We start from the raw sequence: 21,750 nt of genomic DNA, 5'->3' as shown, positions 1-21,750 counted from the left end.
CGACTGTCTGGATGACAAAGCCAAACATAACTTTTCATTTGTGAATCAACATCTAAAAGTCGTGACTTCTGTTTACCTTCAGCTTGAATTTTAGACAGACGGTGAACTCTTGTAAGTTTGGGATGGACACTCCTGGGTTTAAACTCCAGTGGCTGCACAAGGGTGTGAGGTCAGCAGTTTTCCCCCACAGACTGAGCTGAGAAGCTGACATGAACAGTAAAAAGTCTGAAATTTCACTGCTGTGCTTGTACTTAAATCAAACAATACAGATCACACTGAATAAAACTGTAGCATCAACTAATCAACATTTTCCCCCTTAAAAAAAACTTCATGGATTCTCATTATTCTTATTTTTATTTGTCTTTCTTTACTTCTTCACCCGCTTATCGGGGACCGGGTTGCATGGGCAGCAGTCTGGGCAGGGATACCCAGACTTCCTCACACACCTCCTCCAGCTTTTTGGGGAGACCTCGAGGTGTTCCATGCCTCCCGAGAGACATAGTCCCTCCAATGTGTCCTGGGTCTTCCCAGGGCCTTGTGAGGCATGCCTGTACCGAGGCGACCGGGAGGCATATGAAACAGGTGCCCGCGCCGCCTCAACGTAATCCTCTCTGTGGAGGAACAGTGGCTGTAAATTGAGAGCCTAGTCTTTCAGCTCCTTCTTTACCATGACAGTCCAGTACAGCGACCGCATCACTGCAGCCATCTGAACCATCTGTCAATCTCATGTTGCCCTCATCCTTCACTCATGAATAAGTGCGTCTGTCTTTAGTTATGTCTAAATTTTGTTTGGGATTTTGAAAGAAAAGAAGAAAAAAAGTTTTTTTAATCTTCAATTGGTTTTGTCATAATAGTTGAGATAATGTATCCAGGTATGAAATATATACGCTGGGACTCACATGAAAAGTTTAGTGAACAGCTGTAGATTTTTTTTCCGTTGAATTGTGTCGTTGTTAGGTTTTAATGATGTTTGTCTAGATGTTTCTTTATAACCGCCAGCACGACTTTCCTGCAGAGGTAGTGGTTTTCATAAAACTTACCTAGTTGTGCCGTGGAGCAGCAGATCAGACTCATGATGAGCAGATGGATCACTTTCGTCTGGGAAGTCATCCCTGATCCTAAAATCTGAAAGATGTAAGGAGCACATGGCGAATGTAGGATCAGAGAAAGTACTCACCTGAGAGGAAGAGTTGAACTGAACTGTTGCAGAACTGCAGTCGTAGTGCGTTGCTGTGATTGGTGTGTGTCTGTGTGTGTGTGTGCAGGTGATCCGACGCGGAAGAGAACATGGAAGTGTACATATTGAATGTTGCTTATCAGCAATCAATGTACACTACAAATATATTCTGTGACGTCAGAGTAGCAGCAGGAGAAGGAGAAGATTTATAGGGCAGTGACTGCCACGGTGTGTGTGGTTTAGACAGTTTGAGTCAGGAGAGTTGGAAGAAGAGGAAGTCAACTTTTGAGGGTGTTCACGAAGAGAGAGAGAGAGACTGAGCCAGAAGTAAGATGAGTACATCTTTGTTTCTCAGCATGATGACCTAGGATGAAACTACTGCTGTGAAAAACTGTGATATTCTAAACAAATTTTCGGATAGAAACCAGCCTCATATAATCAGAATTTGATGCATTCTCATGAGTAGCAACAGAATAATAGCAATAATAAGCCATAAAAGGGATTTTTTTGTTGTTTCACAGCTAAACAGGAAAAAAGAAAAGGACTCAGGGTTTTTTATGTTTATTTTAGCAGCTGAATAGAACATGCAGTTCAGAAATAATTATAAAAGAAAACGCAGGAAGGAGTAAACGTAAAACAAACTTGAGATGAAATCAAACATTATAATCAAAAGTGCATGAAGCAGTCCCTTAAAATGTAATGTTTATGGTTGTGTTACAGTCAAGCTCCCTTTTTTAACGTTCCCAAAATGATTTTCAGTCGCAAACATGTTCAGTAGTGACGGGTAGATGAGGTTTCATGACATCGAGGGGTTGCTAACAGTGTCTTGACTTTTAGAGGCCACCAGATGGCACTGTCTGCTGTGAAATGTTTGGACATCTGGTGGCCCCTGAAAATGAGGACAGTGTTTCATCAACCCTGCAATACTGTTTCATGATACCTCATTAAACCATCGCCAATAATCAGGATGAAATACAAGACTTGGGCTGATTTCTGCATCCATGCGAAGCTTTACGCTTCTACTTGTTGGCGCAGTCGGGGCACAGGATGTCTCTGCCTTGGGCCACGAAGCGTTTGTTGGACAGACTGAGGGAGCATCTCTTGCAGTTGAAGCAGTACTCGTGCCAGGAGCTGCCCTCGTAGTTCACCACGTTCACACCTTTGCCGAAACCTGCAAGGACATAAGCGCTGACTTCCTGTGTGTGGTTGAAAATTTAAAGCGCAAAAAGAGTAGCAAGAAAAACAAAATGTGTGAAAATATAAAATGTTAGTGAGGCGTGTGAATGCAACTACAGTTATGAATGTTGTAGAGTGTAGAGTGAATATTGGAGTTGCTGGATCGATACCTGTGATGGGGTTTTGGCAGCCGCTGCATTTCTTTGCCACAGTGTTCTTGTAGCATTCCACGCAGAAGACCTGGTCCTGGTGCTTCGTGAAACTTGTACCGGCGAGTGGCTTCGAGCAGGTGCCACAGACGAAGCAGTGCCCGTGCCAGGGCTGGTCCTGGTAGTTTACTCCTCCGGAGGTTATAGGCTGGTGAAAATAAAGTATGAGGTTAGATTCTCACTCTTTCTTTCTGTCTGTGGCATAGGACGCTGATCATCTCCGGAAATGAAGCACGACCAACAGACGACTGCTGCTGTTCAGTCGATCCAGAGCTCCAGGTGGGACAGGCTCAAGCTTTTTTATGTTGTGGTCTGCCCATGTTGGCCCTTGGAATCGCTCATGGGCACACATTGTGGGGCCACATTATATAGGTGGCTGACAGTAGAAGATGAGTGTTAAATTTAAATGTTGTTACTTAACTATTATAAGGAGAAAATGGGAAATCAAATAGGGTAAAAGTGTAATTCCACCATGGCAATATAATCTTAAAATGTGTTCGTTTTTTTATTTTTATTTTACATATATATTTTATTTAAAGATTAGAAATTAGAATATAAATTGTAAATATTGGAGGATAATTTTTTTCCTGTGGTAAATTTGCATTTATTTATTTATTTAGAGGGACAAGTAATACTGTCAAAAATGCTCATTAATTGTATATGTATTTTTTGTATATCATTTGTTAAAGAAAAACTTTAAAAATGTTTTTTGTACTTAAACGGTGACGTCATGAGACCGGCAGAAATACAGGCCAGGGGGCTGCACAATGAAGCGTGAGAATTCCAACCTTCTTGCAGCCAACACAGTGCTTGGCAAACTTCTTGTCGTAGCACGGGCTGCAGTAGGTGTCGCTCCCCTTAGAGAGGAAACTCTGAGAGCCGATCGGACGCTTGCAGTTGTAGCAGGTGAAGCACTCGTCGTGCCACGAGTTCCCCTTGTACTCCACGCTCTCGGTGCCTGCGACAGACAGAATTGATGACTGCTTTTTTCCTGGTTTGCTGACCTCTGCAGATCACCAATATATCGTTGAATATGCCTGTTAAATTACTTAAATGTGGGCAATATTTAGATTTTTATAACTATGAATTTGCAGGGACGATAAAAGACCACGCGGTGGCGCCATAGAGATACATGTAAATATCACCTGCTGCTTTAAGGATAGTGAAACATAATACAAATAATATAAAGCATGGTTTTGACTCTTTAATGGAATATAGTTGTGTATTTCCGAGGTCAGTTGTGTTGGTGAAATGACTTGGTCCTCGACCAGTCTCACCTGCCAGGATAGGCTTGTAGCAGCCGTGACAGCGTGGCGCGTCCTCTCTGGAGCAGCACTTCCCGCACATGATGCGGTCATCTTTGGTGCTGAATGGCTCTTTAGCAAGAGGCTTGTAGCACTTGACGCAGCGGAAACACTCCTCGTGCCAGTATCGACCCTTATGGCTCAGTTCCTGGGAGAAGCCGGAGAGCATCAGCGCGGTGCTTACATTGGCCCACCGCTGGCTTGCTCACCTTGGACTCCACAGAGATGGGTCGGTGACAGTCATGGCAGCTGTTGGCGCAGAACTTGGTGTGGCAGCGGACGCACACGGGCCGGCCCTCGCTGCGGGTGAACTTCTTACCCCCCAAATCTTCCCGACAGTAGAAGCAGCGGGTGCTCTCAGCCATGGCTCCTCACTGCTGCTGACAGGACACAAGCCAAGTTAGTCATCTGCCAGTTAGTTCGTGAACCCTGCTGGTTCTTCTCGTGAAAAGAGAAGACGGTTTCAGTAGGTCTTTTAGTTGTGAAATGGAGGAAGTGAGTCAGCTATTGTTCCAGCGAGTCTTGGTACACAAACTTGACCTGTGTTTGCCGATCAGATAAGCCAGGCCCGGTGATAAACGTCTTCTCGCAGACCTCGTCTTTCCCTCCGCTTAGTCCCCAGCCTCCATTTGCCTGCTGATAAATGACCGTGTGGAACATGGCTTAAAACCTCGGTGACATCATGCTGTTATTATTTTTTACGACTCCAAAGCTGAAAGTCTCTTAAACACAGGAAGCAGTCAAAAATAGCGCTGTTAAAAACAGGCGTACTGCTGCTTTAATTCAGGGTTTGTACTAAAAGAAAAAAAAAAAATACTTTGTATCAAGCCTGGGGAATCAGCCATAACATTATGACCACCTGCAGTTTATTGTTCTTCTGCCAGATCTTCAGCTCATGAAGGACGAGTGCAGTGCGCAGTGGTCAGCAGTCAAGTATTTAAGTTTTAAATATTAAGATTTGTTAAGAATGTTAAAAAAAGGGAAGAAAAAGTGGTTACCAGAATAAACGTTAATTATGTGCATTTACGACCAGATTACTTGATTAAAACCTAAAGTTGCCAGAGAGTTTTCAGCACTGCGTCAACGCTTATTAAAGTTAACCACTAACAGCTGAAAGGAAGAATGAGGAGTCTTGTCTCAGATGAAGTTCTCATGCAGGACTCCACCATCACGTAAAGGTCCATGAAAGCAACACAACAGGAAAAGACCGCACACAAACAACCGCACACCAAGACGAGTCGCTGACTTTCCCACATCACATTCAAGTTGGCTGCTGCAGAGGAATTCTGTGTGTGTGGGTTTGTGTGTGTGTCCGTCCACCAGCAGTGAGGTGAACGTATGAAGGAATGCCTGGAATGAATAATGTGGTGAGCTCTTGACGGGACTTTGACAGAATCTTAAGACACACACAGTCACGTACACTTGTATTGCTGTCCTTGTGGGGACATTGTGAGGGTTCTCATTGACTTAATGCTTTCCCCAGCCTCTCACCCTTATCTTAACCATCCAAAACACTTGCCTAACCTTAACCAGGTCTCTGAACCGAACTGAAACCCTATCACAATAACCTAGTTGTTTTGAAGTCTTCACCCTGAAATTGAGGCTTGGATTTGTGGGGTCCAGGAAGTCATTCAGTCCTCACAAGGAGAGTGTTTAGTCACACACTCTCTCACACACACACACACACACACACACACACACACACACACACACACTCCTGGGCGGCTCTCTAAAACCAGAACAGTGTACTAGCTGCAGGTCATAAGGAAGCTATGGGCTGTGTTCCACAGTGGTTTCAGCAGAATAGCTGACCCTAAGTGGAACAAGTCGAGTATGAAATTCAGTTTTGACCATGTGAGACACAAATCTATGGAATTCCAGTCAATGACTTGAGTCTCGACCAGGTTTAACTAGCTTCCAACATCTTCACGGACATTGTTCTGCTTGTCAGTTTGCTCGTACAATTAGGTTCATATTGCCATATTAGAAGTAAGTTGCCTCCAAACATCATGAGAGAAACATTTTCACTGAACCATTTGCGGTCAACATCTTGACCTAACCCGCTAAAGACCGATGCCATATGAAGTCAGAGGTGAGGTCGCTTCCCTGTGGAGAGCTCAGCAGGAAGTCAACGTGTCGGGAGGGAAAACATCCAGGAGGCTGGGCGTTAATGAAGCTGGTCAAACACTTGAGTCATGACATCATGTCATGACTCAAGTGTGACTCGCCTTTTATTCACTCAGTAATGGAGCGGCTGTTCGCGCAGGAGTGAGGTCACTGAAGAGGCAAAAGACACCCAAATATCTTGAAATAATTTAATGTAAGAAAATACTATTTTCAAATATTATTAAAAAAAGAGCAGGTCTGGTCTTTAAAAAATATAAAGAATAGTGCTATTATTATGAATGTTATCATTTTTACCATCAACAATGAAAAATAAAAAATATATATCCTATTAAAGTTTATTTATTTAACCATATTTAATGTAATTATGGTGAAAGAAAATCTACCACCTCTGAATTGCCAGGAAAAAAATTGAGACTAAATGTTTAAGAAGTGAATTAAGTTGTATGTGCTGATAAAACTGGATAGTAGAAACAACATGCAGTCGCCGCACAAGCTGACAGTCAGTGCAGGTCACAACCCCAGAACATTCAGCCAACACTCCATTCTGAACTTCCTGGTTCAAACTTGCAGCGACTGGGTCAGAAATGAAGTCTAGCCGAAGTTTGCCAGGCTGCTCTGCCAAGTCTTATCTGTTGGACCAACAATGGGCTGAGAGGAAACGGCTCTGACGTCAGACGCTCTGTGCTGCTGCACGTCCTGAAATAAAAATTCCTCATGTGTCAAAACATGCTGACAAATCACTTCTTTCACAGAGCGGGCAAAATAAAAGTCTTTGTTTGGTCACCATGGAGACGAGAAGCTGTGGACACAGGCAGGAACTAATTTGTTTGCTCCATTGGTAACATAGTCACATAGTTATCAAGTTTTATTTTGGGGCTTTTATAAACATAAAAAATGTGATTTTTCAATATGAAAATCCCTGATATTTATTTATTTAATAAAACAAAATAATGGGATTTTTGTACATGTACTTACTCTACTAAGTAATGAGTAAGTTTTCTCCATTCTTGATTGTTTTCAATGGTCCTATCATCTTGATTCGTTATGTTCAGGCAGCGTCTTTATCGACTTTTATTTACAACCAGTTTCCCCAAAACTCAGTTTAGTGGCGCCTCTAAAACTGAAAAATTAAAAAGCAGCAAGGACGTGAGACAGAGAAGGAGTTCTGAGCTCACCGCTCTAGAATGCGGACAAAAATAAATAAATAAAGGATTGATGAGATCAGACTCCTGATCATGTGACCTCCGCCAGACGCGAGTTAGGGGTAGTGGATCATTAGCTGGCTCTGCGTGGCCTCACCAGACTTCCTGTTGGCTAAATTTAGAAGCAACAGACAAAGTAACTTTCTCCCTCAGCTCACCTTCCTCAACGTTGTGTGTGGAAGCGGGAGGTATTTTGGGGCCTCTTGTGTCCTGACGGTAGAGCGGCTTAAATGAAGGAGTCAGTAAGAACAACATGCAGTTTGGACTTCTTTTTTAGAGGCTTGAAAATGTAGTTTCTGATGAAGCGCTGGCCGTATGAGTGTTGGTGACGCAACGTTGGAGATATTGGCCAGGACAGTCGGTCCAGACAAGTGTTCTGCTGGTAGCTTTATTGGCAAATCCTAGTGAAAGACTTTCCCTTGGCAAACATGCTCGGAACCTTTCTTTCGTCAATCAAACACACGGCCATGGAGTGCATCAGTGCACTGGCAGTCGAACCTTGGGGGAGCGAGGATCACCCGCCGACATTTAAAAAAAAATAAAAAGCAAGTCAGAATTTTTTTATGTAAAATAAATAAATAGATATAAAATCCACTGGTCCAAAAATAAAAATAATATTAATAACTATTATTCTAATATAACAATAATTATCATTTATGAAATATTGCTTTTTTTTTCATTTCATTATTAAAAGCAGTTATCTTAAATTGCTTTTTACAAGCAAATAAATAAACTCAAAAAATGAATAAATAACTCAGTTTGAATTAATAATGAAATGTAATCTGAAATAAACGAATGAACAAAACAACCGTGAATTTACTGAGAAGATGTGAGTCGCAAGTGTCCACACATTAACAGCCACTGAGCCGAGAAACCTTCCCAACAGCTGACCCGGCTCGATCCCGCGCCTCGGACAAATGTAAAGACGTAAAGAGGCAAGAGATGTGGAACATTAATTCTCCCGCTGCGGACGTGTGTTGCTTATTGGATCTGGCGCTGCAGCAGCTACGAGCACAAACGTGATGGGTTTAGCAGAAAGTGCTTTTGGATCGGAGCAGCTGAACAAACCAGAAACTTCCGCCACAGACACAGAGCTTTTTCAGGCGTGTCGTGTTTGCCGGGCGAGTCTTTCAGAGTTCAGTGGGATTCCAAGAAACCAAAATGACAGTTTCTTAGCGGCTGGATGAAAATCGTGTTGAGACTCGGAAAGTAGAACTCTTGTGGCAAAGCAGGTTACGTCGGGCTGCCGTTCTCTGATTTATTACATCTCTGTCTCCAGAGACCTCACGATAAGTGCTTCCTTCGTCTAGGATGACGTCGCTTCTTTAATTACAGTTACAGAGGAAAATACAGGGTCTGTTTTTATGGGTCGGTTGAATTGCCTTGTCAAAATTAAACTAAAGAAATAAAAAAAAAACGTTTCATAGAACCAAGAAAATCTGTCCCAATAAATGACGAAATAATGTTTTGGGTTTTTTTTTATGAAAAAAAAAATCAAATTGATCGGCTTCATAAAATAAAACTAAAATATATGTGTGAATAAAAATATATGTATGTATGTATGTATAATTGCATTTTGAATTACATATTTTTTTATTATGGCTAAGACATTTTTATTATATTAAATATTATTATCAAATATTATTATAATGAATAAAATATATTTTAAAGCATCAATCTTTTCTTTTTTTAATCCAAATATTTTTTAAAAGCGGTAATAAATTTTAGACTTAAAAATTAAAATTAAGGGGGGGGAAAAAAACGACTCAAACTTGAGACAAGTATTTACGTGTAAAAAGTGACCCTCTGTTTTATAATGGCACTTCAAATCTGATCTGTTTTTATCTGCTTTTTTTATACATTTGAAAAAGAGAGCCAACATTTGTGTTCCGTTTGTATTGGAGTCAGGGAGTTTCCCCGTGGACTGCTGCAGAGATGGTTTTATGGAAGCGCGTGTCACGTTTGACCCCAGTGATGTTTTGAGTGTGCAGTCATGGATCATACCGTAGCACATGCTAACGTGAAGAGAAACAAGCAGATGCAGATGTGCTCTGCTGGGTTACGTCACTGCAACAGTTGGCTTCTCATTCACTCTCTGACTTGTTCCAGATTACCGACTGCACTTCTTACACACACACACAATAGCTGTAAAGGAATTTAAATGGACCTCTGCGATGCATTTTTGAGCCTCAGTGGTTCCATCATCGAGACTTCCTAACTGGAAACAGATTTCTGCAGGCTTCCTCTGGTCCGAGACTATACCTCACTCACACACACACACACACATCAGGACAGACATGCAGGCAACGCCCCAGACAAGTTTGATTCTCCTTTTCAAAAATCAAGATAAAGCTTCATGTTGGAATTTCCCTCGAGTTACTGATCTACACACATTTGACTGTGCTTAAAAAACACACTAAAAGTGCGCCAAACCTCCACTGAGCTGCTTGAAATGCACTAACAAGCAAATGAAGTTAAAAATAAGTGAGAAGAGGAGGCTGCTTCAGTCCCCATCCTCGGTCTTACCGGCAGCAGAGTCCACAGCAGCAGAAGCAGAAGTGTGTCTGAGGGCACCGTGCTGCAGAGTCAGACAACACTTCTGTGCCTGCGTAAAGCTCACGCTCACCACCGGAAACAAAGAGCTCACCTTCAAAATAAAAGCGCTGTAATATGATCATCTTTAATTTTTCTTTTTGAATGCTGCACGTGTTAGTGTTGTTGTGGTCGAGATTGGTGTCGGTGTTGCCTCGGTTTCAACCTCCAAATGCCTCGGTCTTGATACTCTCCAGTCACTATAGCGTCTTGGTCTCGGTGGGGTTGTGGTCTGGACTACAACACTAGTTTCAGCCTCTAGCCTTCATCCGTCTCCCTGGCGCTTGATTATGATGTCATGCTTTGAGGCAGAAATGAGATCAGAGTCTAAGACATTGGGCGACTTAGTATTTACTTCCGCATCATCATCATCAGACAGAAACGAAGCATATAAATTAAAAACCAAACACACAAGGTTAGAAAACCACACTTTTACAGGTGTTAAACACAGGTTTCATCTTCAGATGAAGTTTTTGTTTTCTCACACACAAGTTTTATCGAAAAAGGAAACACGTGCAAATGTATCTATGTTTCACTTGACTACAAACACTCCGTAACGCTCCGTTTTACTGTTTTCATCATAAAGTTTTTGAACGACAAAACATGAGGGGAAACTATAATCTCATATTAGGCACTTAAATCCACAACAGTTGAGCCCTCGCCGTATTCACACCCGGAAGCTTGCAGGAGTCGATGCTACATCGCTGTCATCCAAGCGCGACCCTTCGAGATGATTCTAGTGTTTTATGTTATTGTTCATTCAAGTCAATAAATTAATAAATACGTTAAATAATAAATAAAAATTCATGACATAAGTACTGGTCTTCGAAGGAAGGAGGAGGCAGGCAGCACAGGGGTTATAGTTAGAGGTGAAAGATTTGGACCGAAGTGGCGGTTTGTCATTATAATTCAGTTTCACCGTCAAGACTGGAAACCTTTTGTCAGTACCTTTGATGGATTGAGGCGTTACGGAGACACGAATGGAGGAGGAATGACAAAGTCCTTTCCCTGGATAAGTTTCGGATCCAGATCTGTTTTGGGGTGCCGTGGCAAGTGCAGCTACCACGTCTTTAGACAACATCCTGAAGTAGGCGGTTGTGTTTTGTGATACTGAAGCCGGGTACCACCTTAACTTGACCCAGATGATCTCACAGCTTCAGGTTGACCTTCTGGTATCACTGAACCTGGTTGTTGATGGTAGCCAGCTTTCACCCTGGAGTGCTGGGATTGAGCAGAGAGATAGGTGCTGGATTCTTCTCGGGAGGAACCAAACTAGGCGAATGTCTCGTTCTAATCTGTGGAGTTTCTGTGTGCTCCCGGTTTCCTCTGATTTCCTCCCTCATTTCAGACAAATGCATGCATGTTACTTGAGTGATTGTCTGTGTCCTGTTAAGTTGTAAAGTTAATTTCGACAAAGAACGGTCTGATTTTGTTGAGCTGTTTTACGGACAGTGTAGAACTGCGCATATGCTTTTTTTCACATTCAGGATTTTTAGTGTTTTCACGTCCACGTCGTATAAGAAGGTCGTCATCACAAGATTCTACGGGACTTTCACAACAACAACAATGACTTGTTATTGTCAAAACAAGAGTTCTCACAGTCTGTGCCGTCGCGGGTCCGAGTGCGGGGGCGAGGGCGGTGGCGGGAGCGTGACTGTGGTGGGCGGCTCCACCGGGTCGTCCATGGGCAGGACCAGACGCGTTCCCCGAATCGCTACCTCGCTGTCGGCCAGCGCTAGCTCCCGGTCTAGCGCGTCGTCGGACAGGTTTGCTCCCGTGCGCCCCATAGAGGAACCCTTCATGTTCTTCAAGTGAGATCCGGACACATCGGTGCTGACGGTGACGTCGGCGTACATGGAGCTCACGTTGGCGTCATTCAGGATGAAGTCCAAGTCTTCATCGTGGAGCCGTCCTTCGTTCTGTAGAGAGTCAAGCAAGTGTCAAACGCCTCGACCCGCCTCCCTTCATCTGGACATGGATCTACACAAGGTCACCCAGTTATAATGATCTATGATGTTCTGACCTCATAAGCCTGTGGGCTGGTGAGGCAGCGAGCCAGCGGGCCACAGCAGGCAGGCAGTGTGGCGGTGAGTGGGGGTCCACTGTGGGTCAGCAGGGGCTTCAGGTAGCTGAGGACACGGTTGAGGAACACTGACAAGACGATTTGGGACGGTGATCAGACAACCACAGTTCAAAGGATACTTCCGGTCAAAGTTGTACCAGATCCTGAAAGGCCAGGCGCTCTCGTGTTTGGTGTTCCTCCTCTGTGACCCGTCCAACATGGTGGAGCTCTGTGAAGGAGCTTCTTATTTCCAACTGGATCAGAACCCGAAAAAAACAGCTGCTCGACTTACCGAATTTTCCTGATCTGGGTTCACCCCGACCCTGGAGGAGAGACGGGCACGTGTTAGACCCACTCACACTGGCTGGGGATGACCCTCGTGTACTCACGGGATACTCATGAAGGAGAGCATGGGCATGGTGCCACCTCCGCAGATCCACACGGTGAAGAAAACGATGAGGAGCGTCGTGGAGAACATCATCTGACGGGCATAGGTGGCCGTGTCACGGATGGAGAGGGCAAAGGTCATCGCACCGCGCAGACCTGAAACATACGAGTGGGCATGAGACACCGCAGAACGTAGTTTATGAAATGTTTAGTATTTTAGCAGCACAAAAATAAACACACATGCTAGCCACTGCATCAGTCGCTACTGTAGCTCCACGTTATTTTGCTATGTCAGCGCCGAACCCCGACACAGACACACTTCTTTGCACACTGAACAAATTGTGAGCTCAAATGTGATGATAGATGTTTCATCGTACAGCCTTCAAATCTGTTCAGTCCAAGTGCTGAACTGTCCCAGTGTGCACAGGGTCAACCTTCACTATGATCTGGTAATTGGCGCCACCTCATGGTGAACGTGGAAACAGCTTAAGCGTAAACACTACTGTGACGTCAGTGTACCTGCGAACATCATGACGTGCTGGAAGTTGGATCCAATCTTATTTTTGCGTCCAAGGTTGAGCAAGAAAGACAACGGGTAGATGTTAGCAGCGCGACCCAGAAACACCGCCACCTTCACGGCACGTCAAGGACAAAGTGACTCAGCAATGGAGCTTCATGACAGGGAACACTTGAAGGATACAAAAGCTCCGATGATGAAGAGCGGGTTGAAGACGTGTGACTGGAAGGAGAAGAGCGTCAGACCCATGTAGCTGAAGATGAAGTTCTCCGCCAGGAAGTTGAGCAGTTCAAAGAGCTGATGGAGAAAACACTCGTTAGAGTCAACAAGTGAACTTGGAGGTCGGGGAAGTGTACCTGTTTGGTCCGGTCCTGGGACTCAGGAGAGAGGTTGTTGTAGGTGTAGTGGGCCTGAGTGATGCCGCAGAACAGCACCGCGACCACACCTGAGTGGATCAACGGCCACAGGTTATTAATGGCAATAACGTGACTAAAAGGTTCGGCAGGTTTGGACCTGTGAACCCGCAGGCCTCGGCGAGGAGGAAGGTGCTCCACGACATGAGGAAGAAGAGCGCCGTCTCCAGCAGGGGGAAGTCTCGCAGCTTGGTGAACTTGGTGACGTGACGGAGGATTAAGAAACATCAGGGATGAGGAATGAAAACACCAAAGGCTCTATGAATAAATTCCGTTTTAAATAAAAGGATATGAAGGCCGTCATGACTCCGGTGGCGACTCCGAGAGAGAAGGATCCGCTGAAGACCCCGAGGAAGATACCGAAGGACTTTAACAAGGCCATGGCCTCGAAGCTGTGGCTGTTGTCCCCGGCCGGCTGGTACGCCACGATGGACCTGAGTACAGAAAACATTCACGACAGACAATGACAACAGCCCGGAGTATCAACTCAATTAAGGCTTTCTCATCATTCCACAGACGTCATTGAATAACTCGGGCATCATTATAAAGCAGATTTAAAGTCAATTCTCGTGGTACATGCAGAATATAAACAGTCTTTAATTTTGCTCGCAATCCGAAAAAAAGGGATGCAAGGAAGAAAATCAGTCCATGGATCATTGCTGATGCACACAAGGACCAAACCTGAAGAAGAATGTGGCACCACAAGAAATGTTGTGTCCCAGAGTTGTCACTCAATACTTTTAACTAAATTCTTTAATTTTCAAAATTTCATGAATTTCATATTAATCTTGTGACTTTTTATTAAAATAAATTCATTATTTATTTATACCTGTCCTAAAGTTTACATGCCACTCTTTCACACTTTTTATCTTTGTATCATTTGAATTTAAATTGAAGGTTCCAAATCATAAGTCTTCGACAGACTAACTCTTGACCTTTCAGTGCCACATTCTTGACTTTACTTTTCCTTGTGTGAATATTACTAATAAAGCACAGACCCTATAGGGGTCTAACAGGGATGCAAACATCAACACAAAAGGAGAACCAATCAGGAGCTAGAACTGCAAAATCAGCATCAACAAGTTGAGAATCCCACCGACGAGACACAGTCTGGTTGCCTCCCAGCCTGTCGTCCGGCACCTGAGGCCAGACTGGGCGGTCATCTGGCGACAAGACGGCAGTCGTCCGCCTGGCCTGCTTCTCCAGGCGGAGCAGGACGCTGCGTCAATGCATACATACGTGCAGGAGGATGATGAGTGACAGGAATGGGTGGAAAGAGGCGAGCGGCGAAACAACAGGGACGGATGTTAGTGAGACAGACAGAACACAGAAACGTACAGGACACATTTGGGGAGGTCACGTGTACTCGGGGAAGGTGGTTTGCGCGGGACTTACGAAGAGAGGACGATTGCCACGGCGTCGTTCAGAACGCTCTCCCCGAAGAGCAGCGCATACAAGTCCACATCCACCTTCAGCTCGTTGAAGATGGCCAGCACCGTCACTGCAACGGACAAGACAATGTTTTGTTCATCGAAAAGGTCATCCCTCTTTTTATAGCATTGATGGGTGAAACCAGCCATACTGATCGTGTACTCATATGTGACTGTGAAGTGATGTTTATAATATCATTTTTCCAGGTCTTATAAGCTGCGTAATGGTCCTCACTTACCTGGGTCAGTTGCAGAAACAATAGCCCCGAAGAAGAGACAGTCTGTGAAGTAGAAGTCTCCGCCCAGCTGGCCAACCACTTTCATGAAGGACACAAAGCCGTACATGATCAGCCTGGAACACACAGACAGATCCACCCATCAAATTGACGCATCATGTGAAACTACTCTCCAATAACCACTAAACAACTTACCCGATTACAAAGCAGGAAATGACTGTGCCCATGAAGGCATAGGCCAAGATGGAGCCAATGTTCCTGAAGAAATGTCTCTGTCGCAACATGAAGCGCACTATAAACTTCCGTGCTTCACTTTGATAGAGAATTTAACTTCTAAACCATCCTTACCCTTTTTAAACTGTAACCAGCGTGGAAGATGATGGGCGGCAGCAGAATGTTGAAAAACACCTCCGGGTCAAAGGTCACCTGGTAATCCAAAGTTATTTTTATTAATGTCCACCAGCTATAATGCTGATCTCTGTCATCACCTTTCTCAGCATTTCGTCGTCCTGCAGCTGGTGGCCCTTCCCGCGGCTGACCTCGCCCTTCAGAGTGTACTCGTAAAAACGCCCGCTCACGTTCACCAGCAGGGTGGCAGGACTGGCGTTGACAGCGCAGCTCAAGACCACGTCGGACATGCTGGCAGGTATGTGAACGCCAAAGCGCAGGATGACACCCACCAACAATCCTAATGGGATGGTTTCATTACATTACTGTACAGAAAGGATGACCTTTACTGCTCAGGATGAGCTGTTGGATTTTGTGTTTTTCAGAGGAAAACTACTGCTAATTCCACTTGTTCTGGGCAAGTTTGACCTTGCTGTAAACATTCCTATTTTCATGTCCAGCCACAATTGTAATAGTGTTTTACGTATTTTGACTCACTGTCTGGACAGAAACACAGTTTCTCTCATGACAGTGGCTGTGGACTTTATGAAAATCCATCAAGGGCCGAGTCTGGGTCAATTACAGTAGCTGTAAACAGGACTTGAACTTTCACGAAGACACTTCATGTATGAAATTCAAGGCAAATCCAAATGTTATGTTGCAGTTGTAGAAGTTGAGAGACGATAGGTTGTGACAGATAGGTTGTTTTGATTCGATCTTTTAGACATGACTGAGTGAAAGTCATTTATTATACGATGGCTTGTAAAAGGAGGTGACTTCATTTAGCCAGTTAGCATCGACGCTAGGTAAACAACAAGCTCGTGCTCACCGTAGATCATCGCCAGCCCAGTCTCGTGCAGGAACCTGAATCTCCTGTGTTTGAAGAGCCAAATGGTCAAAATGGTGAGCGTTAAGAGCATTATGAATATGAGCAGGTTGGCGCTGTCCTGGCGGTGGCTCTCCTCAGCCATCCGCTCCGTGGCGACGTTGTCCATCACGTCGCTCTCCCCGCGGCCGACCGTCAGCAGCAGCAGCAGCAGAGCCGCCGTGGCGGACGGTATCAGGCCGCGGGAGCGCCTCGTAGCTGAAACCATGGTGGAGTTTCAGGGGCACGGTTACATTTGATTCTCTCAAGCGCCGGTGGCGTCGATGGCTGCGATGACAGCTCCGCTTTCAAAACACGGCCGCTTCCGCGTTTCAAAATAAGAGCCCTCACGTGACCCGACGTCGCTTTTATTGTGAAGTGAATTGATAAGAATCGGCAGTGTGGGCGATTTTAACATTTTAGAGAGTAGAGATTGCAGTGGCACAATCACATATATCTAGGTTTAATAGTAAGAGAAGTAATGATTTCGATTTTTAATTTTGACAGTAGCGGTGGTTAACTGGAGATCGATGTTTCCAACATCGAATACGATAGCAGGTTGAAATATATGTAATATCAGCAAGATCATGCGTTTGTCACAAAAAACAATTCACTCCTTTAAGCACCAGAACAGATGCGTATATAGACAAAAGCCATCCTGTGGCACACGCTGACTTTTCATCTTACGACCACTTGGGGGCGACACTCGCTCACTTACATGAGTGCGAAGTGCACTTATTTTTATGATCGCTTGACTCTTCACTTAACAAAGGGCATCAAAATTATGAATGAACACAGTAATTATGTAGTAAACAAGAAAGTGTGCAATTGGTCAAACCATCTTTTGCTTTGATTTCTCAGTCATCTGTACTGGCCGTGCCAATAAGTTTATGCGATATTGAAGTTTCTTAAGAGTTAATGAAAGTGTTGCAAGATTCACAACAGAACAAAATGTTCTAAGTTAAGTTCAATCATTAGTTGGAAAAACAGTGTTCTCTGTCGTCAGAGTTACATGGAATCTAAACCCACTTCCCCTTCAACTGTAATGAAAAGATGTCAGGACACTGAATTAGTTAGTGACTTTGTAATTGTGGTGTCTAAAGTTTGAAGGATTCCTGGGTGCAGAGAACCACGGTGCTAGACATTGAGGTGACATAGTGAGGCGATAAGTCTCTTCATAATAATGTGTCTCAGAGCAGTGAAACTACTTGACATTTGGTTCAGTGGCTGTTCACTGCTTCCGTCAGCAGGAAACCCACAAGTCAGCTCAGATAGTGAGAAATCTGCGTCACATCACATTTGCTGTTTGTCCCCAGCATGGCGACAGTGCTGTTCCTGATTCTCTACCTGACCGGGCATGTGGTTGCTGAAAACCTTCCAGGTGAGACCTTCGAATGGCCTTCACCGCCGCTTGATTTCCATCACCGCTCTAAACCATCTTCACATGGCGGTGGATGCTGGTGCCATGACTGTTCTGCCTTCTTCACCACGTGACTGGAGCTCTCGATATTCAACTCTAATGTTTTCTCTGACTCCTGCCGTGGAATCCCTCCATGAAACCTAAACAAACACGGCCTGACTTTTTCTTATTGGATTTCTCGCAGATGTGGATTGCGTGGTGGTGCATCTGGAACATGTTCGCTGTTCTTGGAATAATCCGAACCCTTCGGCGGTCGTTGACAGATTATACGGCAGGTTTGTGTGTTTTATTTCTCTGTGTTTTGGTTTTCCCTGCACGTGTTCTTTTCATTAGTTCTCAGATGTCACTGTGAATCTATGAGGAACTGGAGAGAGGCGTGTGTGAAGATTTAAATGTATTGATGTTTCCGAACAGCCGACTGTTCAGTATGGTGGCTGCCCATAGAGGTAGGTATCATGGCAGTCTGTACAATCTCACAGATCTCATTGTCAGAGCATCAAGATGTGGGGGATGAGCAAACAAGGAAACACTGTTGACGTGACTGCTGTCTAGCATGCACCACGCAACAAAGTGGGCCTGAATGGATTATGACGGGGCTTCTCACACTGCATACTCTGTCTTAAGACAAAGTGTGTTTGGCTCAAAAGTCCGACATTTGAACACAAGTGAACAGGGTTTCAGAGGGGTGTGAGCTTCTCGTCTGAGGCGACTCAGCGCTAGATGGCGGAAACAATGTGTACAGTGCGACTCACATTTTGAGTGCGGAGAAATAAAGGGTCTGATGGCTGTCTGAGCCAACAACATCGTTCAAAATCATCTTGGCAGAACACTGAGGTGTGCAGCCGCGGCAGCTGTAGGCTGGTGCTGGGGAAGGGCAGTCGCTGAGTGTGCGGGTGTTTGATAACTCACATGGTTTCACCTTTATTAGGCTGATACACATCAGATTTTATTGGCAGACAGATTTACTTAAATGAATAATGCTGCGCTCTACAGTAACTGTTTTCACTGCCGTGATCCTGCAGCTGCGCAGCTGTCTTCATGAGGAAAACAGCGAGGAGGAAAGACGCTGGTAATCTTAAATTACTGAAGATCTTTTTTGACATCTGGATCTCTTCTTCAGTGATAAAAATCTTTTCAATTGTCAGTAATGTCGCTCTCTGTCTTTAACTTGTTAAGAGAACAGTGTGGATATATCAAGACGCTCCGTGTTACGCAGCTGTTTCCTAGTAAGATGATAGTAGATGAGATAATTGGCCGTTCGCTGGCGTCTGCCCTTTCACTTTTGAACAGTTCAGTTTCACGCTCACCTGCAGATTGAACGTAGTTTTGCTGGAATTTTCCGGATATTTGTTTCAGGTTTGAACCAGATAAAGAGACGGAGTGCAACGTCAGCGTGGAGTGTATCTTCCCCTATAAAGAGATAAACAGGAAATTCTTCCTCTTTTACACAAGACTCGTCCGTGGAAACGCCACAGTTCGGAAAACACACGACCTCAAAACAAAAGGTAACGTGACTGTGCTTCTCTCACCATGAGTCTCGTGGTCTCATGGCGCGGTGACCCAGGCTGATGGATGGTTGGACTCTTTTACCGCTTCACCAAGATGGTTTTTTTTAACAGAAAATGCTTCAAACCCTGTGCCTATATCAGTAGGACCTTGTAACACTTCGTGTTCAAAGCCTGGAAACACATGTTCTCTTGACCAAACTTGCAGCTTTTCAAAATAGAAGTCTCATTTTTTAGATTGGTTGTTGACACAATTAAGAAAATGTTTTATATCATAAAATATTTATGGTAAAAAAAGCCACTGATATCAGTCACACACTCATTTGAAGCAAAATGACGGCGAATGAACTACACACGTCAATATGTAACTAGTACTAACTACTCTATGATGTGATGGGTTTTCGTTAATGCAGCCATGCTTTTTCTGCGAACAACAATGACGTCATTTGTCATGCTCAACAAAGGTTCCCTCTCTCTCTGTTTGATGAAGTGAAACTGCATCCGCCGACCAACCTGACGGTCAAACAGGGACCCGACTCCAACTTATGGTTCTACTGGAATCAGACGATCGCTCACTGTGTGGAGAATGAGGTTCGCTTCAGGACCAGAAACAGGAAGTGGGAGGTGTGTGGACGGTGATGTTTGTGTTGGTCCTGTTACTTATCATTTGACATGCTGTCTTCGCCACAGAGCTCAAACACCTACAAGGGTGAGCATAGTTACTGCATCCACTTGCCTTCCTCCAAGTACCGCTACGAGCTCCAGGTCAGGAGCAAGATCCACCGGGACTGTGGGGAGTCTAGGATCTGGAGTGACTGGTGTGATCCTGTGGCCTGGGGATCCAACATCACCACGGGTGAACCGTTGCACGCCAACTCTCACAGCTGTTAGTTTCTAATCTGAAGTGAATCTGGGAACTTCTCTTTCCTTGCTAAATTAACTTATGAACAAGAACGGAAAGTTGAATAAACTGTGTCAACAAGTTGCTTCATGTTCCAGACGACACTGAGCGAAACCCACCGGAGCATTCGGTACCTGTGTGGACTGTTGTCCTTTGTGTCATGGGTTCCGCCACCGCTGTCCTGCTGGCACTGATGTTGCTGCAGCGAGAGAGGTGAGAGCAAGGAAGTTGATGCACTGGAAAGTGACAGTCTGAAAGGTCTTGCGGAAATTTGCAAGTGCCACTTTCTACTTCCTGCAACACTTTCTACCCGCGTCCATTTCGTTGTTGATTTCCACTGATGCAAGTGTAGCTTTTGACAGGAAATGTCACTCTAAAACCAGAGTGAGGCTGCGATGGCAGTGTTCACAAAATATCTTTTTCCCCTTTGGCCTTTCATTTGAATGATTTAAATGGAATAAGTATTTGATTAGTGCTTGAGTTTCCAGTTCAATATCGGTATAACTATGTTTCTGCCAATATATACTGTGTATATATATATATATATATATATATATATATATATATATATATATATATATATATACTACAATCTACAGGGACAAAATAAGAAGACACACATCAGCCCTACTTCATACATATAGGTGACATAATTTCAACTTCAAAAATCATTCACAAATCACCACATGAGGGAATAACATTAAAAATATTTCCCTCATGTGAAATATATTTTTAAAAAAGGTTAAATTATATAGATAGACACAAGCATTCAAGTACATAATGGAAACAGATAAATTCAGGAAAACTAAAATGAAGTATAAGTTGGAAACAAAATAATTGTACCGTTGAATTATAAAGAGACATCTATAATTTGCTTTAAAAATAGCATTGAATTGTGATTTCTTTGCTCTAATTTCTATGACAATCATGTGTAAGTTCCTGCGTCTTCAGACCTGCGTTAGAAAAGCCTGTCTGTTGTTCTTTTGTCAGACTGAGAGTCATCTTCATCCCTGTGGTGCCGAAACCCTTGATTCCTCTGGATATGGAGGTAAAGCGCTCACGTCTGAACGTGGTTCCACGTGAACTCAAGAGAAACACCAGGATGATGATCGTAATAAGACTGTAATTCCTTCATTAAATATTTGTTTTAGAACTGGCTTCAGATCTCCAAAGGCCTGAAGGAAGGATTCAAGACCAGCTACAACGACCTCGCCTGTCCCGTCAGAGAGTTCTGCCCCTTGACCTTGTCGACCACCTGCTTGTCTGCAGACTCCAGCGCAGGCGTCTCCTCTGACAGCCAGGAGCTGGAGAAAACCTGCTGTTGAATGTGGAATGCTGGTGATTTTTCTCTGTTTCCGTGTCATCCCCAACCTTTCTTCCGACTTGTGTCTGTTCTGGGTGACGCCTGCCTCTCTCTTTTATTTTTTAATTTTTTAAATAAGTGTTTGCCAACTTCCAAATGGGCAAATGAAGCCGATGAATGCAGACGCTTATGAAATGTCATGTTGTTCGAAGGAAGTATGGCTGAAATAAAGATGTTCTTGACAAGAGGGTCTTAAGTGTCTATCACAAGGACAACATATGAAAAACGTAGTTACGTTTACGTTACAAAAAATATTGTTAAATCAGATTATTTTAGGGAATAACGCCCATTTTAATTTAATATTCAATGTAGTTATAACGAAGGAAAACATATGTCGAAAAGAGAAATTAATTTCAATTGTAATGGGGGAAAATATAATGTAATTTGTCGTTTTGATCTGATCTCATCAGGGCAACAGAAATCCTTTGTTTGAGAGGGAAAAAAATCTCCCGCACCGGCCAGGTTGAGGTGAGTTTG

General features: G+C 43.9%; 4 protein-coding genes across 8 annotated transcripts in view; 2 read left to right on the top strand and 2 right to left on the bottom strand.

The window, feature by feature from the left end:
* The window catches only part of adad2 (adenosine deaminase domain containing 2), a 29,822-nt gene extending 14,318 nt beyond the window's left edge, over window positions 1-15,504 (top strand). Inside the window, exons 15-16 of the mRNA XM_053846619.1 lie at window positions 2,769-2,841; window positions 15,330-15,504. The gene's annotated coding sequence lies outside the window, so the exon portion shown is untranslated. The remainder of the gene's footprint in view (window positions 1-2,768; window positions 2,842-15,329) is intronic.
* LOC128748166 (four and a half LIM domains protein 1-like) lies at window positions 1,723-9,771 on the bottom strand. Of its 5 annotated transcripts, XM_053846625.1 has the most exons (7): window positions 9,722-9,742; window positions 4,407-4,502; window positions 4,076-4,243; window positions 3,840-4,014; window positions 3,351-3,520; window positions 2,524-2,710; window positions 1,723-2,348 (listed from the first exon to the last, which is right to left on the bottom strand). In XM_053846625.1, exons 3-7 carry the CDS (start codon window positions 4,229-4,231, stop codon window positions 2,197-2,199), a joined length of 840 nt encoding a protein of 279 aa, XP_053702600.1. In that variant the 5' UTR covers window positions 4,232-4,243; window positions 4,407-4,502; window positions 9,722-9,742; the 3' UTR covers window positions 1,723-2,196. The 5 variants fall into 5 exon arrangements, with proteins under 5 accessions (XP_053702600.1, XP_053702599.1, XP_053702601.1 ...); XM_053846624.1 differs by lacking the exon at window positions 4,407-4,502 and having other exon boundaries at window positions 9,722-9,771; XM_053846626.1 differs by lacking the exon at window positions 4,407-4,502 and having other exon boundaries at window positions 4,076-4,246; window positions 9,722-9,762.
* LOC128748167 (sodium/hydrogen exchanger 6-like) lies at window positions 9,983-16,402 on the bottom strand. The gene is made up of 16 exons (XM_053846627.1): window positions 16,049-16,402; window positions 15,321-15,520; window positions 15,181-15,258; window positions 15,028-15,104; window positions 14,836-14,948; window positions 14,562-14,667; window positions 13,459-13,600; window positions 13,267-13,372; window positions 13,110-13,198; window positions 12,937-13,050; window positions 12,756-12,867; window positions 12,239-12,392; window positions 12,142-12,172; window positions 11,990-12,078; window positions 11,811-11,916; window positions 9,983-11,706 (listed from the first exon to the last, which is right to left on the bottom strand). The coding sequence occupies exons 1-16, from the start codon at window positions 16,311-16,313 to the stop codon at window positions 11,383-11,385; spliced, it is 2,106 nt and encodes a 701-aa protein (XP_053702602.1). The 5' UTR covers window positions 16,314-16,402; the 3' UTR covers window positions 9,983-11,382.
* On the top strand, window positions 16,048-21,477 carry LOC128748165 (cytokine receptor common subunit gamma-like). The gene is made up of 9 exons (XM_053846621.1): window positions 16,048-16,122; window positions 17,401-17,465; window positions 17,689-17,779; window positions 18,861-19,009; window positions 19,500-19,633; window positions 19,700-19,895; window positions 20,009-20,123; window positions 20,901-20,958; window positions 21,062-21,477. The coding sequence occupies exons 2-9, from the start codon at window positions 17,402-17,404 to the stop codon at window positions 21,233-21,235; spliced, it is 981 nt and encodes a 326-aa protein (XP_053702596.1). The 5' UTR covers window positions 16,048-16,122; window position 17,401; the 3' UTR covers window positions 21,236-21,477.
* The last annotated feature ends 273 nt before the right edge of the window (window positions 21,478-21,750 follow it).

Source organism: Synchiropus splendidus, chromosome 17, assembly GCF_027744825.2.
Source record: "Synchiropus splendidus isolate RoL2022-P1 chromosome 17, RoL_Sspl_1.0, whole genome shotgun sequence".
NCBI classification, from domain to species: Eukaryota; Metazoa; Chordata; class Actinopteri; order Syngnathiformes; family Callionymidae; genus Synchiropus; species Synchiropus splendidus.
Note: the sequence above shows the minus strand (reverse complement) of the source record. Positions and strands in the feature narration are given on the sequence as shown.

What these genes read in the sequence shown, in the direction of transcription:
- LOC128748166 (XM_053846624.1), bottom strand. Translation starts at nt 4,231, where the DNA reads ATGGCTGAGAGCACCCGCTGCTTCTACTGTCGGGAAGATTTGGGGGGT. An exon ending in CCATCTCTGTGGAGTCCAAG is followed by an intron (nt 4,015 to 4,075) that starts GTGAGCAAGCCA and finishes GGCTTCTCCCAG; the next exon opens with GAACTGAGCCATAAGGGTCG. An exon ending in CTGCCAAAACCCCATCACAG is followed by an intron (nt 2,349 to 2,523) that starts GTATCGATCCAG and finishes ATGTCCTTGCAG; the next exon opens with GTTTCGGCAAAGGTGTGAAC.
- LOC128748167 (XM_053846627.1), bottom strand. Translation starts at nt 16,313, where the DNA reads ATGGTTTCAGCTACGAGGCGCTCCCGCGGCCTGATACCGTCCGCCACG. An exon ending in GTGGCAATCGTCCTCTCTTC is followed by an intron (nt 13,601 to 14,561) that starts GTAAGTCCCGCG and finishes TTCTGTACTCAG; the next exon opens with GTCCATCGTGGCGTACCAGC. An exon ending in TGGTACAACTTTGACCGGAA is followed by an intron (nt 11,917 to 11,989) that starts GTATCCTTTGAA and finishes CCGTGTCCTCAG; the next exon opens with CTACCTGAAGCCCCTGCTGA.
- LOC128748165 (XM_053846621.1), top strand. Translation starts at nt 17,402, where the DNA reads ATGGCGACAGTGCTGTTCCTGATTCTCTACCTGACCGGGCATGTGGTT. An exon ending in GGTTGCTGAAAACCTTCCAG is followed by an intron (nt 17,466 to 17,688) that starts GTGAGACCTTCG and finishes GATTTCTCGCAG; the next exon opens with ATGTGGATTGCGTGGTGGTG. An exon ending in ACACGACCTCAAAACAAAAG is followed by an intron (nt 19,010 to 19,499) that starts GTAACGTGACTG and finishes TGTTTGATGAAG; the next exon opens with TGAAACTGCATCCGCCGACC.